Below are 13,035 nucleotides of genomic sequence, written 5' to 3'. Positions count from 1 at the left end.
CCTGGAGAAATGTCGCCTCCTGGTGGTGGGAGTTCAGAAATTTTTCAAAATAAAAAAAGTGAAGGACAATAAAAACATTTTTTTTTTTTTTCTTTTTTTGGGCAAACATCGAGGACTTTTCCTCTCCATCTTCCAAAAGGACAAAAACAACCATTTTTAAAAACAAACTTACTATTTAAACTCTAGCAGACATACAAAGAGCGGCCCTCAGAGCGAATGACTAACAGGATATTTCCAGTCGTTACTCAGATAAGTAAGTTCACAGAGAAGTCTTTAAACCAGATTCCTGTTAAGATGTGTGGGAGGTACTTTTCTTGTTTTTCAGTGACAAAATATTTTGGATTATTTGACGTTTTGTCCTTTTTCTGATTCAAGTCTTTGTTGAATTATCTCCTCATTTTCAGGCAGCATTTTTTTCTGTGTTTGTGTTTGCAGGTGTGATCTCTGCTGCCTTTCTTTCCGAACCCACCGTGGTTTGCTGCGTCACAATGCGGGGGTTCATAAGCTCCTCCCCCAGGACCCCAGCGGCCGGCCTTTCATCCAGAGTAACCCCTCTATCCCCACCGGCTTCAATGACTTGGCCTTCATTGACTTCTCCTGCAAGAAGTTTCCTCACATTGCACAGGTAAACACCTATCCGTCACCGTGTTCCCGTGGATCGCTTCCTGGATGAAAATGTCGGGATTCAGAGTTTTAACGCCGTTTTTCTTCCCGTCCAGGTCTGGTGTGAGACGAATCTCCGACGCTGCATCAGTAAGTTCCACCGGTTCATCTGTGAGTCGTGCGACAAGGCATTCCCCCTTCGCTCAGCCCTGGACCTCCATAAAACCAACTCTCACCCCGACAAACCCGCCACCACCAGCTCGGAGGATACCGCAGAGAAGGAGAAGGAGGAAGGAGAAGGTTCTGCAGAGAACGAGGTTGAGAACGACCAGCAGGACGCAGACAAAGAAGCCCTGCCTGCAGAGCAGTCCAACTTCCTGGAAGGGCTGGGTCTTCAGCACGTTTCTAAGGTATGTTTGGAAGTAAAAACATGGCACACAAGTGGACCTTTCAAATTAAAAGCACAAACTGAAATAAGCATACAAAGAATTTTCAGTGCCGAAGAATAAAATGCAGGCAGATCAGGATTGGTGACAGGATGTGATAGGATTTAGAACAGGAGTCGAGATGCTGGCGGTGGTGAAGATGAAGATTGAGGCTTGAATAGAGCTCTGGCTGAGGTGGGTTACCTGAAAGAGTCTTAAAGGGAGAATAACAGAGAGCAGAGATTCAAACCACGCCAAGCAGAGGCTGATGGGCGAGAAGAGGATTGGACAAGAGTGATGATGTCAGCGTTGAGATTAATAGCGTGGGAAAGCGAGTAGACATGTAAACAGAAAAGCAGCCGAACACCCAGGAAAGCAGAGCCATTACTTCCTGATTGAACTCGTGCGTAAACTTTACGAATGTTAACCCAACTAGTACAAATGGTTTTACAAAGAAGTATTTGTTTTTTGTTCTAGGGTCTTTAAAAGACGGATTTTTAAAAAAAATTGTGTGTGTGATCTTTGTAAAGACAAAAACGATGAATTTTAACCCAGCACATGTCCTAATGTTTCCTCTCCGTGTCCCTCAGGTGAAGGCTGGTCCCACTGATGACGAGATCCATCAGGCCCACCTGGACAGCATCAAGGTGATACACGTGGAGCCTCCGTCCTCCAGCCTCCCCCAGGAGCCGGCTTCGGGCTACCTGTCTGGAGGACTGGGATTGACTCTGGGGCTCGGCGTGAGCGGTCTGACGGCCCTCAGCATCCCTCTGCTGGAGGCCCCGGGCTCGGCCTTGCAGGGCCTCTCCCAGAGAGACGCCTTCAGCCTGCTGTCTCTGCAGCCCTTCCCCACCGGCTTCCTCCTGCAACCCGACGGGAGCGCAACTGCAGCCAACGCCGCTTCATCAGGTGTCAAACCCGGAGAGGCAGGCGGTACTGGGATTATGGAGCTGGCAGATATCCAGCAGATCCTGAAAGTGGCGACTACCACACCAAATCAGATAGGACTCCCACCTCTGGCCAAAGCTCCAGGATTCAGCGGTGCTAACGGTGGGTGCTGGCTGGAGCCGGTTTATTACTTCAAGCTTTTAAAAGTAGATTTATAACTCCGAACGCTCACCGACTGTTTCTCATCCTGCAGGTCAAGTTCAGGGTCAGAAGGCGATGCCGCCACTGAAACCCAAACCTCCCATCAGCCCTCGCTCCAGCCTCACAACAACGACCCCTCCACCCCTGCAAAGCTCCCAGCAGGCCTCACTGGGCTGCATCAGCCCCAGCCTGCCACCTCCCACGCCTACGCTCTTCAAAACGCCCTCCTCGTCCTCATCCTCAGCCGGGAACGGCGGGCAGATGGACGCGGATTGCATGAATGAGGCCCACGCCCCCCTGTCTGACTCGCCGCCTGCTGCTACTACAGCTGTACACGAGGAGGTGGGGCTTAGCGGAAGGAAGCCAGGAACCAAAGGCGGCAACAACTCGGGATCGTTCCCGTGTCGTTTTTGCGACCAGGTGTTCGCCTTCTCCGGCGTGCTGCAGGCGCACATGCGCTTCCACCTCGGCATCCTGCCCCACCAGTGCAACATCTGCGACTACGTAGCTCCTGATAAAGCCACGCTCATCCGTCACCTGCGCACGCACAGCGGAGAGCGCCCGTACGTCTGCCGCGTCTGCCATTATCCGTTCACTGTCAAGGCCAACTGTGAGCGCCACCTCAGGAAGAAGCACGCCAAGACCTCGAGGAAGGAGATCGAGAAAAACATCAAGTACGTCACCTCGACAACCACGGCGAACATCGCAGCCGCCATCACCACTGCAGGCACCACCTCCACCCAGGACGCGGAGACGGGCTCCACTGGAGCCGAGACCGTGTGCCGGTTCTGCGGCGAGGACCTGAAAACGTACCGGGCGCTACAGATCCACCTGCGCACACATAACGGCTGCCAGAGGAAACCGTTCGAGTGCCGACGTTGCGGCGCCGCCTTCCTAGCCAAACGCAACTGCATCCACCACCTGCTGAAGCAGCACCCTGAGGTGCAAGAGCGTGAGATCGAGGAGCACATCGCCACCCTGCTGCCCGCTGCCGCCCTCGCCACTGCCCGCGCTGCACCGTTGCCGCTGAACGGCATCAGCCAGCCTCCGATCCCAGTCGTGAAGGTGGAGGAACTGGCGAATGTCACATATCCTGCAGAACTGGACCAGCCGCTCGACTTCTCCGCAAAGGGCCGCGGCGCCGGCAGCCAGACGGGGTCACCTGGGGTCAAACTGGAGAGCGTCTCCCCCACCTTCGACTGCGCCGACCTGGACCAGCCCATCGACCTGTCCATCCCCAGCAAGAGGCAGCGAAGGGAGGCGGCGAGTGGCAGCGAGCTGAGGGAGATAAAGACGGAGCAGAGCGGCAGCAGCATCGTCGAGCAGCAGCAGCACGCTTTGTCCAAGGACGAGAAGATGGCGAGTGGCCCCTCCCCGCTTCACCCCCACCCCCAGCTTGGCTGCTACCAGCTGCCCCCGGGCTCCACTTCCTCCCCCGCCTCTCTCCCCAACGCGGCGCGAGCCCAGCGCCTCAAACCACTGCTGCCCAAACCCGCCACCTCCTCACCCTCCGGCACCCTCAAAGAGCTGCCACCGCTGGCCTCCATTGCTCAGATCATCAGCTCTGTGTCCGCCGCCCCAGACCTGCTGAAGCGCGACGCTGCCGGCGTCACTTCCTCTCAGGCCGATTCCGCCACAGACGCCCCCACAGCCTCGGCCGGCCTGGAGGGACAGAGCGACGACGCCTCCGACGGATCCTCCAGGTTTGTGGGCTGCATTTCAAATAACTTTATTCACATTACTGCTATGTTCAGCGCTCCTGCTGACTCCACATTCTCTCCAACAGGAGGAGGCCCAGGAAGAAGGCAGCCGGCCTCGGCCTGAAGGAGAAGGCCGTCAGCGGCATCGACTTGGAGTCGAGCGGTGAGTTTGCCAGCGTGGAGAAGATGCTCGCTAACACAGACGCCAACAAGTTCAGCAACTACCTGCAAACTGGAGCTGCTGACCTGGCAGGAAAGAAAGGTGGGGGCAGGAAACTCAGTCCAGGAAACTTCTGGAACCAAAACTTACAGTTAAAATAATAAAAACTACAAATGAATCCTAATGAATATATTTAAAAGTAAAGAAAGGTAGAATGTCATTTAAATGTTCATTTATTTTAATCATCAATAATAAACACATCTGTTCTTTAGCAGGTTGAATTTTTTTTTCCCTTTATTTAATTCAAACTCTTTCTGTGAGCAGTTGGCGACAAAGCAACAGGAGGGGAGGAGAAGGAGGGCGGAGCTAAGGAGGAAGCAAAGCCGGCGGCGGTGAATCAGCCCAAAGGAAAGAAGAACGCTTACTCCAACTCTGTCCAGAAGCTGACCTGCCCCTTCTGCCCCCGAGTTTTCCCGTGGGCGAGCTCGCTGCAGAGACACATGCTGACACACACTGGTAATGACCATGACACACACACACAAAAATGGTGTTGAACGCCGCGTGCCGCAGCGCCTGGCTCCATGAACAGGTGGAAACCTGGTTATCGTTTATCTCCACCCAGGTCAGAAGCCGTTCCCATGTCCGCGCTGCGACGCCTTCTTCTCCACCAAATCCAACTGTGAGCGCCACCTGCTGAGGAAACACGGTGTGACCCACAGGACGCTGCGACGCAACGGCGCCCTCGTGAAGAAAGGCGGCGACGAAGGCTCGCATGAGAGCGCTGGTCAGAGAACAACCAGTTTTTATCACCGTTACATCCACAGACGTGTGTCTCCTGCGGCAACTAACATAAAATGAGTTCAGTGCATTGATGCTCATGTTGACTGTCTCCCACAGAGAGCCAATCAGAGACGGAGCAGATGGCACCAGAAGCACAAAACCTCAGCAATACCCCCTCATCTGCAGACTCAGGCCCCGCCCCCACCGCTGATAGCACCACCCACTGTGAAGACACACAGGAAAGCCCCACCCACAAACCAAGCCAAGGTAACATTTTAATAACGAGTCGTAAAGGAAAGATTTGGTTTCATGTGGCTGGAAGTGGAGCTGAAGTCATTCAGGGCTTCACTTTAGTGCCAGAGTCTAACTGCAGAACTGACCTGTTTCTGGAGTCGACTCGTTGCAGGTGTCCCTGCCTTGAAGATGTTAGGCACCCTTTAAATCATCGCCTGAAGCTGTTTTTGTGCTGCAGGTTTCAGCCCGACTCCTGGACCTGCCGAGCAGCAAGATACAGAAACCACACAGCAGCAGCAGCCGGACCAGCAGGGGGCGCCGGAGACCCGAGCAACACAGGGCAAACAACCTCCAAACAGCAGCAAGGTAACATAACTGTGGGAACAGGTCTTTAAAAAGCCCCAGCACTAAGATACAATCAGTATTTCTCTATAAAGGAAAATCATGGAGTAAAATATACGTAAACTACAGATTACACACACATTTGGATCACAGGATGTAAGATTGACGCTCATTTTTCTGTAAATATTTAATTCTGTTTTTGTGGTCATGCAAACCTTCAACCATCCACCAGAGGGTGCTGCAGCATCTTCAGCAGCCTGTTCTTTTCAAATAAAGTCAATAGAAGCAAAGACAACTCAAACATGTCATGTGATAATGTCATAAATGGTAAAACCCTCCTCCAGGTGGAGAGCACCGACGATGACGACTGCCACAGCAACAAGAGTCTGGACCTGAACTTTGGCAAGAAGCTCATCGACTTCAAACTCAACACGTCATCTTCAGGCTCCGCCCAGGAGGAGCAGTCCTCTCAGCCCTCCTGCTCCTCCTCCTCTTCTTCATCTTCATCTTTATCTGGACCCTCTACCTCCACTCCCCAAGCAGCGCCTGAGAGCCCAGAAGAGAAGGAGAAAGACACGCCCACTTCCTCCTCGCCTTCCTCATCCTACAGCCTCGTGGTGAAACAGCAGCCGGACTACAAACATGTCTGCCGAGTGTGTAAGAAGAGTTTCCGCTACGCCACCACACTCGCTCGCCATGAGAGGGCGCACCTCTCAGAGGATACACCGACTCCACCCCCACCAACAGCGGAGGAAGCCACTCAGGCAAAGGAGGAGGAGGAAGAGGTGGCGCCGGAGAGCAAACCTGGCGACGAGGAGAAGGAGGCAGAGATGGAGACAGAAGAAGGAGGAGCAAAGGGAGGCGACAGTGAAGGAGGGGACAGTGGCGAGTCAGAGGAAGAGGAGAAGGAAAAGGAGGAGAGGAGTGACGAAGAGGCATCAGAACCAAAGAGCCTGGAGGGCGGTGAGTCATCCGGAGGACGCGTGGACAAGAGGAAGAAGATCTGCAACGTGTGCTCGAAGAGGTTCTGGTCTCTGCAGGACCTGACCCGGCACATGAGGTCACACACAGGTATGACACAACTGAGGTCACACACCTGAGGTCACACACAGGTATGACACACCTGAGGTCACCTGTGGCTGTGAATTTTGTGGTCTTTTTGTGGTCATACATTTAATGACATCGTGTATTAAAATGTTTTAACTTTACCTGATTGTTTTTGTTGTTGTTGTTACCTGTATTGTTTTCCTCGCTCTGTCTGACTCCTTGCTCGTCCTGCCTCCAGGTGAGCGTCCCTATCAGTGTCAGACCTGTGAGAGGACCTTCACTCTGAAGCACAGCCTAGTCCGCCACCAAAGGATCCATCTGAAACCCCGAGGGGCTGACAGCTCCTCCGGCGCCAACGACGATGCTGGCAGCGAGGACGGAGACTCCTGCACCCCGACCCCAACCTCCACCTGCCCACCCTCAGAGAACGAGAGCGAGTGCGGGAGTGCCGCAGCTGGGATGAAGGAGCTGGAGGAGGAGGACGTGAAAGACGAGGGGGAGGAACAGAGCCCTTCGAAACCAACAGAGTCCGGCGGGGACTCGGATCCTGCGACCGCCGTCGACTCGACTCCCAGCCGCCAAGCTACTGACACAAAGACAACTACTAGCGCCGAATCGACATCTGACCCAAACGCCTCCAAAGACCCCTCTCACTCCTCCACCAGCTGCCCGCCAGAGGAAGCGGCAGCAGCCACCCCCACCCAGGGCTTTATCCAGGGGCTGCTGGAGATCCACGCCAAGCCCCCTCTGGAACACATCCTGCCCAACGGAGAGCCTCCTCTGGTGGGCGTGGAGTGAGGGTGAACCCCTAACCACAACACCACAGTGCCATATGGTCGGAGAGACGCTGCACCATTGATGACGATGCAAAAACCAGCCCAGAAACCCTTTTTGATAGAGAGACGAAATCCTCGTTTTCTTGAAGTGCCTTACTACTAGTCCTAAAAGATGTTTTTGCTATATCTTTATCTGCATTATTACGGAGAATGGATCTAATTTTTATAGCTTTTTATGATGACAATGATTTACATAACATTTTTTTGTGCGGGGGAATCTATATTTCAGCAATAAAAAGAATAAAGTTACGATTTATTATTATTCTAGATTTTTCTTAGAGAAATGATCAACTTTGGAGACGCCAAGAGACAGACAGAGACTGAGACATGGCATCCGCCATTCTTCTTCGGTATTTAAATTAAGAGCTGGACGTCGCGACGCACGAGTCCGAACAATACGCTTTCACAACGTTTTGGATTTCCTAAATTAAAAATTCACCAGCCGCTTGTCCGGTTTGACCAGTCGATATTTTTGATATGTTTTTGGGTAAAACTGAAGAGCGAGGCGACAGCTGCACGGCTGCCGAAGCGGCCCAGTTTCACCAGCAATGACGGCGGCCACCACCGTCGACTGGCGGCCGCCTGCCACCATGTGACCGAGGTAGCTTTTTTCTGTTTTGTTTTTGTAACTGGAAAACGCCTCGCCATTGTTCCGACTCTCGGCCGGTTTGGCAAAACACAAGAAAACATTTGACGAACTTCTCAAAGTCGCATTTCTGTGTGAAGAGGAACTTTTGAAAGGGCAGAAAATAGTGTTTGTGTTCTCCGTGTTTCTTCTTCCTGTTTTTTTGTTGTTGTTTTTTTAAACCCATCACACTATTGATCCCTGAAGCCACCCTGTGAGTCGGCCTGTGTGTGTGTTCATAATTTCTCACTCATAATCATTCTCAGTTGATTCCATGTGTGTACAGAGAGTTAAACTTGTGGCACGTGATGCTCGAGTATTTTCTGTTTTTCTGCATGTGTGCGATTACCAGTGACATAGGTGTAGGGATGGGAATTCATTTTCGTGGATTTTTTTATATATATGTAACTGAACAAATCAAAAGGTTTTGTTTTTGTGTGTGCGTGTGAGTGTGCGCGACTCCCACCTGTCTGTCATCGTCACCCCCTAGTGTTCTTATAGGGTTTATTACAGGGCCTCCAGCGTGCTAATGTGTAACGCCGCTAATACCTGACTTAGGTTCAGTTTACCTCAACTTCTGCTTTTTAACTGCAACCATTAAAGCAACAGACGAGCAGCTCTGTAGGCAACCCTTTAAATCCTATGTCTTCCTAAGCTGGGCTAATGCTCTGCAGGCCAGGTTTCTACTGTGGGCCAAATCAAAGCAAGCCAGGGCTAACTCATTAGTGTAGCTTCAAACACGGCATGCACACTACCCCAAATAGAACCATAAAAAGGCTAATTTAGTAGAACATAGAAATGGCAAGGAATTTGTTAATACCATAGTTAAAAACCGGTATGATGCTAGCTAGCTGTATTTTACCTACATTGGCATCAGCTTTTCTTTGGGAGCAATTAGACATTAGAAAATGTTAGGGTTAGTTTGGAAAAACTGACCAGAGCAGGCAAGATAATAAAAACCCTAAAATGGCAAAAATAGCAAAAAGGTAGTATTAGATGGCAATAACTGTAACATAGCTAGCAAAGGATTAACTTGGTTCAGTAACTTGGTATGGTTAGTTGGCCCTTCTTATCTCTAATATAAGCTTAAGTTTTCTTACTGGGTTCCAACATATCGCCCACAGGCTAAAAACGCTACAGGCTAGCTAGAATTAACCAGCATGACCAGACTTGTGTTTACTCTGTTAACATTGTTGTTTGGTTAGTTAGCTCTAGCTAGCTCCGATTACAAGGTTGGGTTTTGCTAATTAGATCCCGGGACATCACCTACCTACTGGGTAAAAAGATATCTTAACTAATATTAACTGACCGGATTAGATAAGACCAAACATGACTAAGCTAGTTAGCAGGATTTCTAGCTAAGAGTCGGCCTAGCTAGTCCTCTTACAGTATTATCAGTGTTTCTTGAGTTGGCCCTGGACTTGTTTAGCACTGTTTGTCCCATTTTAGCCCCATCTTTTTTTTGAAAGTACATGAGGACTTGTACCTCTTTTGTGTTCATCTGTGCTGATACAAAGAGAACAACTAAAAACGTTCAGTTTCTATTTGACATGTACTTTGATTGTGTTTTGGAAACTATGTAGTCAGTGTTGGTTAGGGCTGGGCGATGAGGCTAAGAATCGGAGCACAATTTAAAAAACAAATAAATATCAGTTGATAGTTGTAATCGTGAAAGCTTGTTCCTGCAATTGGGGGAAAAAATGTATTTGTCTTCCGTAGGTCGACATTTCAAGTTTATGTATCTTGAAATTTCAAGATCCTGAAAACTAACTTGAAAATTAAACTTACCAACTCAGAATTTCATGTCTTGATATCTCTGCTTTTACTGAGCAGTAACCTTAAAAATCAAGATACTCAATAGTACTATTCAAAATATCTAAACTGAATACCTTTACCTGGCAATTACTTTTGTACTATTATTATCATTATTATTATTATTATTATTATTTTTACCTGAAGGAAACAAGCTTCCATACATAGTTACTATAATATAAATCAGCGCATTATTTATTTGAAGTTTAAAGGCCCGGTGCTTGAAAAGGTTGACGTTTGCTGCTGGATAAGTCGTATGGAATTGAGGGTCTACGTCTACTAACAACACTAGTTTGGGACTATAATTACTTTCTGCTATTTAAAGAGAAAATAATGCCCGATGATAGCTGATCTGTTCATTCTCCAGATTATAAATTGCCAAATGTCATCTCCAAACTACTGAAGCAGAGTTACCTTTCTGAGGATATCTTTGTCCTTCCAGCATTCGCAAAACCATTATTGAGCTTTTGTTAAATTTTTATTGAGTTTATACTGTGATAACCACTGTTGCTGTTTTATCGCCCAGCCCTAATGTGGATTTGTGGTTAGGAATTTGGCATTATAGACAATCAGTTAATTTTCAAAATGATCCCTTTAGCTGTGTGTTGAAAGAGGAGCTAAATGAAGGGGTGAGAGGGATGGGCGGATGGGTCAGTTGGAGTGGGGGTGAAATCACAACACTATTTTGTGTTCCCGAACTGTATTACCCTGCTGCACAAACAAACACAAATAAAAGGGCTAACGTCACCCCTGGACCAACCTATCCAAACGAACCCATAACAGGAGGACTATTGATCCTGATAGTGTGTATATGTTTTCTTTTTCGTGTAAAGATTGATAATACTTAATAATCTTGTACATATTCATTTTTTTAAATATCAAGCAACCTCATAAGCAAATCAAACCTCAGCGGCTCATAACGGAACTGTAGGCCAGCGGCAGTCAGCCATTTACTCGAGATATATTGAACAACCACAACTGAGCTGACTTGTTGCTGCCGTTAAGTGGCACTAACAACTTCCAAAACTACTACTACTATTAATACTATTAGTAATATTAGCATGGACTGTCGTAACACAATCAAGAGAGAAAGGGAGTCAGTTTCCTCCATTTTATAATGTTTATATTTTTTGTCAATACAGCAAATCATTTGGGCCTCACAAACGTTTAATGAAATTTAGAAAGCTAAAGTATGATAAAAATGTAAAATTTCCCTTTTGAGCTGTTAATGAATAAAAATTAAATATTAGTTTCTTTCAAAGCTGAGCGAGTCCCAATACAGCACTCATTTCTCCGTTATTTTCAGCAGCTAACATCTCGTCTAAAGCTGTGAAAACTATAACTAAAAATTATACATTTGCCTTTGGATCATTTTGAATTGGAAAATACGAAGATAATCAAAAGCTTTTGAAAATGTTTGGCTTTATTCTTGTTTTAGTGCGTTAGCAGTTATCTTGTTGCTCAAAATTGAAAAAAAATTATTAAAGCTTGCAGGCTAGTGGCTAACAATAATCCATCATGCTAGCTAGCTTACTAGCTTATTTATTGTTAGCTTAGTCAGCATCGATTGATTAACGGATTTAAATCATGTTTAATAAATGTAAAAAAACCCAAACAAACTATGGAGCAGATTATGGAATAAACTAGCTAAAAGTTAGCTAAAATGCTAACACCCTGGCTGTCTTTTTTTTTTTTTTTTTTAAATAAAGATAGTGTCGTCTAAATAGTTTGTCAGCAGCTTAAATCAGCTTTAAATTTTCCATAATTGAAGCGTTTCCTCAGAGTTTAATAGAATGTATCAGCATTTCCATAGATTTACTTCAGTAAATGTTTTACAAATGAATTTGTTCCTAAGCTAAATTGGTGAGTCTTTTTTTTTTTTTTTTTGCAACTTTCCCACGCTAGTCAAAGCGAGTAAAGTTAGCCATGACGCTAATCACAGTTAATAAATTTCGTGGCCGGGTGGAAATGCTCCCTTTCTCTCTGAACTGTTTCCTGTTTTGTTAGCTCCCTCTGTACTCCCTCTCCCTCTGGATTACGCGTTCGTGTGTGTGTGTGTGTGTGTGTGTGCACGGCCATATGAATACTGGACTTCCATTCGAATGCACGTGGACTGTTTTTAAATGTATTTATTTGGAGCCCAGGCGAGTGTGTCTGTGTGTGTGCGTGTGTGTTTAGTTTCTACAATGACTTGAGAAGAAGCCATGTATTAAGAATATCACATTTATGCTGCAGAACTGTTTTGAGGAACTGATGGTTTGTGTCGTGGACTAACCGGCTCACCGTAGGTGCAGCGGGCCGGGGTGCGAATCGGACTAGCAATAAGAATCCCTCTGAATCCAAAAAGCTTTATGTAGATCTCCTGTATATGAGTTGAGAACAGATTGTTTGGGTCTATTGGTTTTATTGTGTTGTTAGTTTTTGTTGTTTCTTATTTTTCTCTATGACATATAAATGCGTATAAAACTGTGAAAATCCATTGTGTTCAGTTAAAGGGTGACTTTTAGGTTAGGTTTTTGGGTTTTTTTGCATGTTAATCTAATTTGTTCAATTATGGATGATTTCTCCTTTCTCATCACTTCTTGTGCTACACACACATATAAATATATATATATATATATTATAAATATGAAATTATATATAACCTCGCTCTCAGGGTCTTTCACGAATCCATATTCAAAATGCTTCATGTTCTTATTTCCTGAGTTGCAACTTGTCCTGATTACGTTGTTTCTCCTTTTTTTTCTTTTTTTTCTTTGTTAATAATGATTCAGAACTGTCAATCACTACATTTAGCACTTGACTGTGAACAAATGTGTGGTTGGATTAAAAGACAGACCCCCCCCCTTCCACACACACACACACACACACAGATATTTGGTTGAAGTCCTCCTCTGGTTCGGTTTCACCCTCCTGTGTAACGTTGCGTCCCGGTCAGAGGGAACGTCGGAGAGGAGATTTCTAAACACACTCACACAAATGCTGGACCTCAATCAGAAAGCATTAAGACACAATCGTCTGAAAAACGTTGATTTCTTTTCCTCTGTGGTGGTTTCATCGTCTGTCCTCTCAAACATGACAGTGTTTCACAAAGTCAAGAGATGTAAACCTGTTCTGTATTCAACCCAATAAGAGAAAGCAATAAAGATTATATCAAGGAAAGGTGTGTGAATCAAAGACCGTCCACGACTTGGTCTTTTTTTTTTTTGTCACAAGTGGTGTTTAAATTCAGTTTTACAAGGCAAATGTTATGTAAAAAACAAAAAACAAATTCCAGTCTAATTATTGGAGAAAATATCTGATCTTAATCAGATACAGTTCATATTTACATTACACTACATTACATTGTAGTGTTCTTTAACACTGTAGCGTAGTATTTTTC

General features: G+C 46.7%; 1 protein-coding gene across 4 annotated transcripts in view; it reads left to right on the top strand.

Moving 5' to 3' along the window:
- rreb1a (ras responsive element binding protein 1a) overlaps positions 1-12,830 on the top strand; it is a 57,616-nt gene extending 44,786 nt beyond the window's left edge. For all 4 annotated transcript variants that reach the window (XM_039617660.1, XM_039617662.1, XM_031759469.2 and 1 more), the window contains 11 exons: positions 436-625; positions 720-1,013; positions 1,619-2,078; positions 2,170-3,820; positions 3,904-4,079; positions 4,302-4,493; positions 4,600-4,761; positions 4,875-5,024; positions 5,230-5,357; positions 5,678-6,404; positions 6,619-12,830. In XM_039617660.1, coding sequence (XP_039473594.1) covers positions 436-625; positions 720-1,013; positions 1,619-2,078; positions 2,170-3,820; positions 3,904-4,079; positions 4,302-4,493; positions 4,600-4,761; positions 4,875-5,024; positions 5,230-5,357; positions 5,678-6,404; positions 6,619-7,178 — 4,690 coding nt within the window. In that variant the 3' untranslated portion in view covers positions 7,179-12,830. The remainder of the gene's footprint in view (positions 1-435; positions 626-719; positions 1,014-1,618; positions 2,079-2,169; positions 3,821-3,903; positions 4,080-4,301; positions 4,494-4,599; positions 4,762-4,874; positions 5,025-5,229; positions 5,358-5,677; positions 6,405-6,618) is intronic.
- Positions 12,831-13,035: the final 205 nt, after the last annotated feature.

The sequence above is a fragment of the Oreochromis aureus genome, linkage group 9, assembly GCF_013358895.1.
Source record: "Oreochromis aureus strain Israel breed Guangdong linkage group 9, ZZ_aureus, whole genome shotgun sequence".
Classification (NCBI taxonomy): Eukaryota; Metazoa; Chordata; class Actinopteri; order Cichliformes; family Cichlidae; genus Oreochromis; species Oreochromis aureus.
Note: the sequence above shows the minus strand (reverse complement) of the source record. Positions and strands in the feature narration are given on the sequence as shown.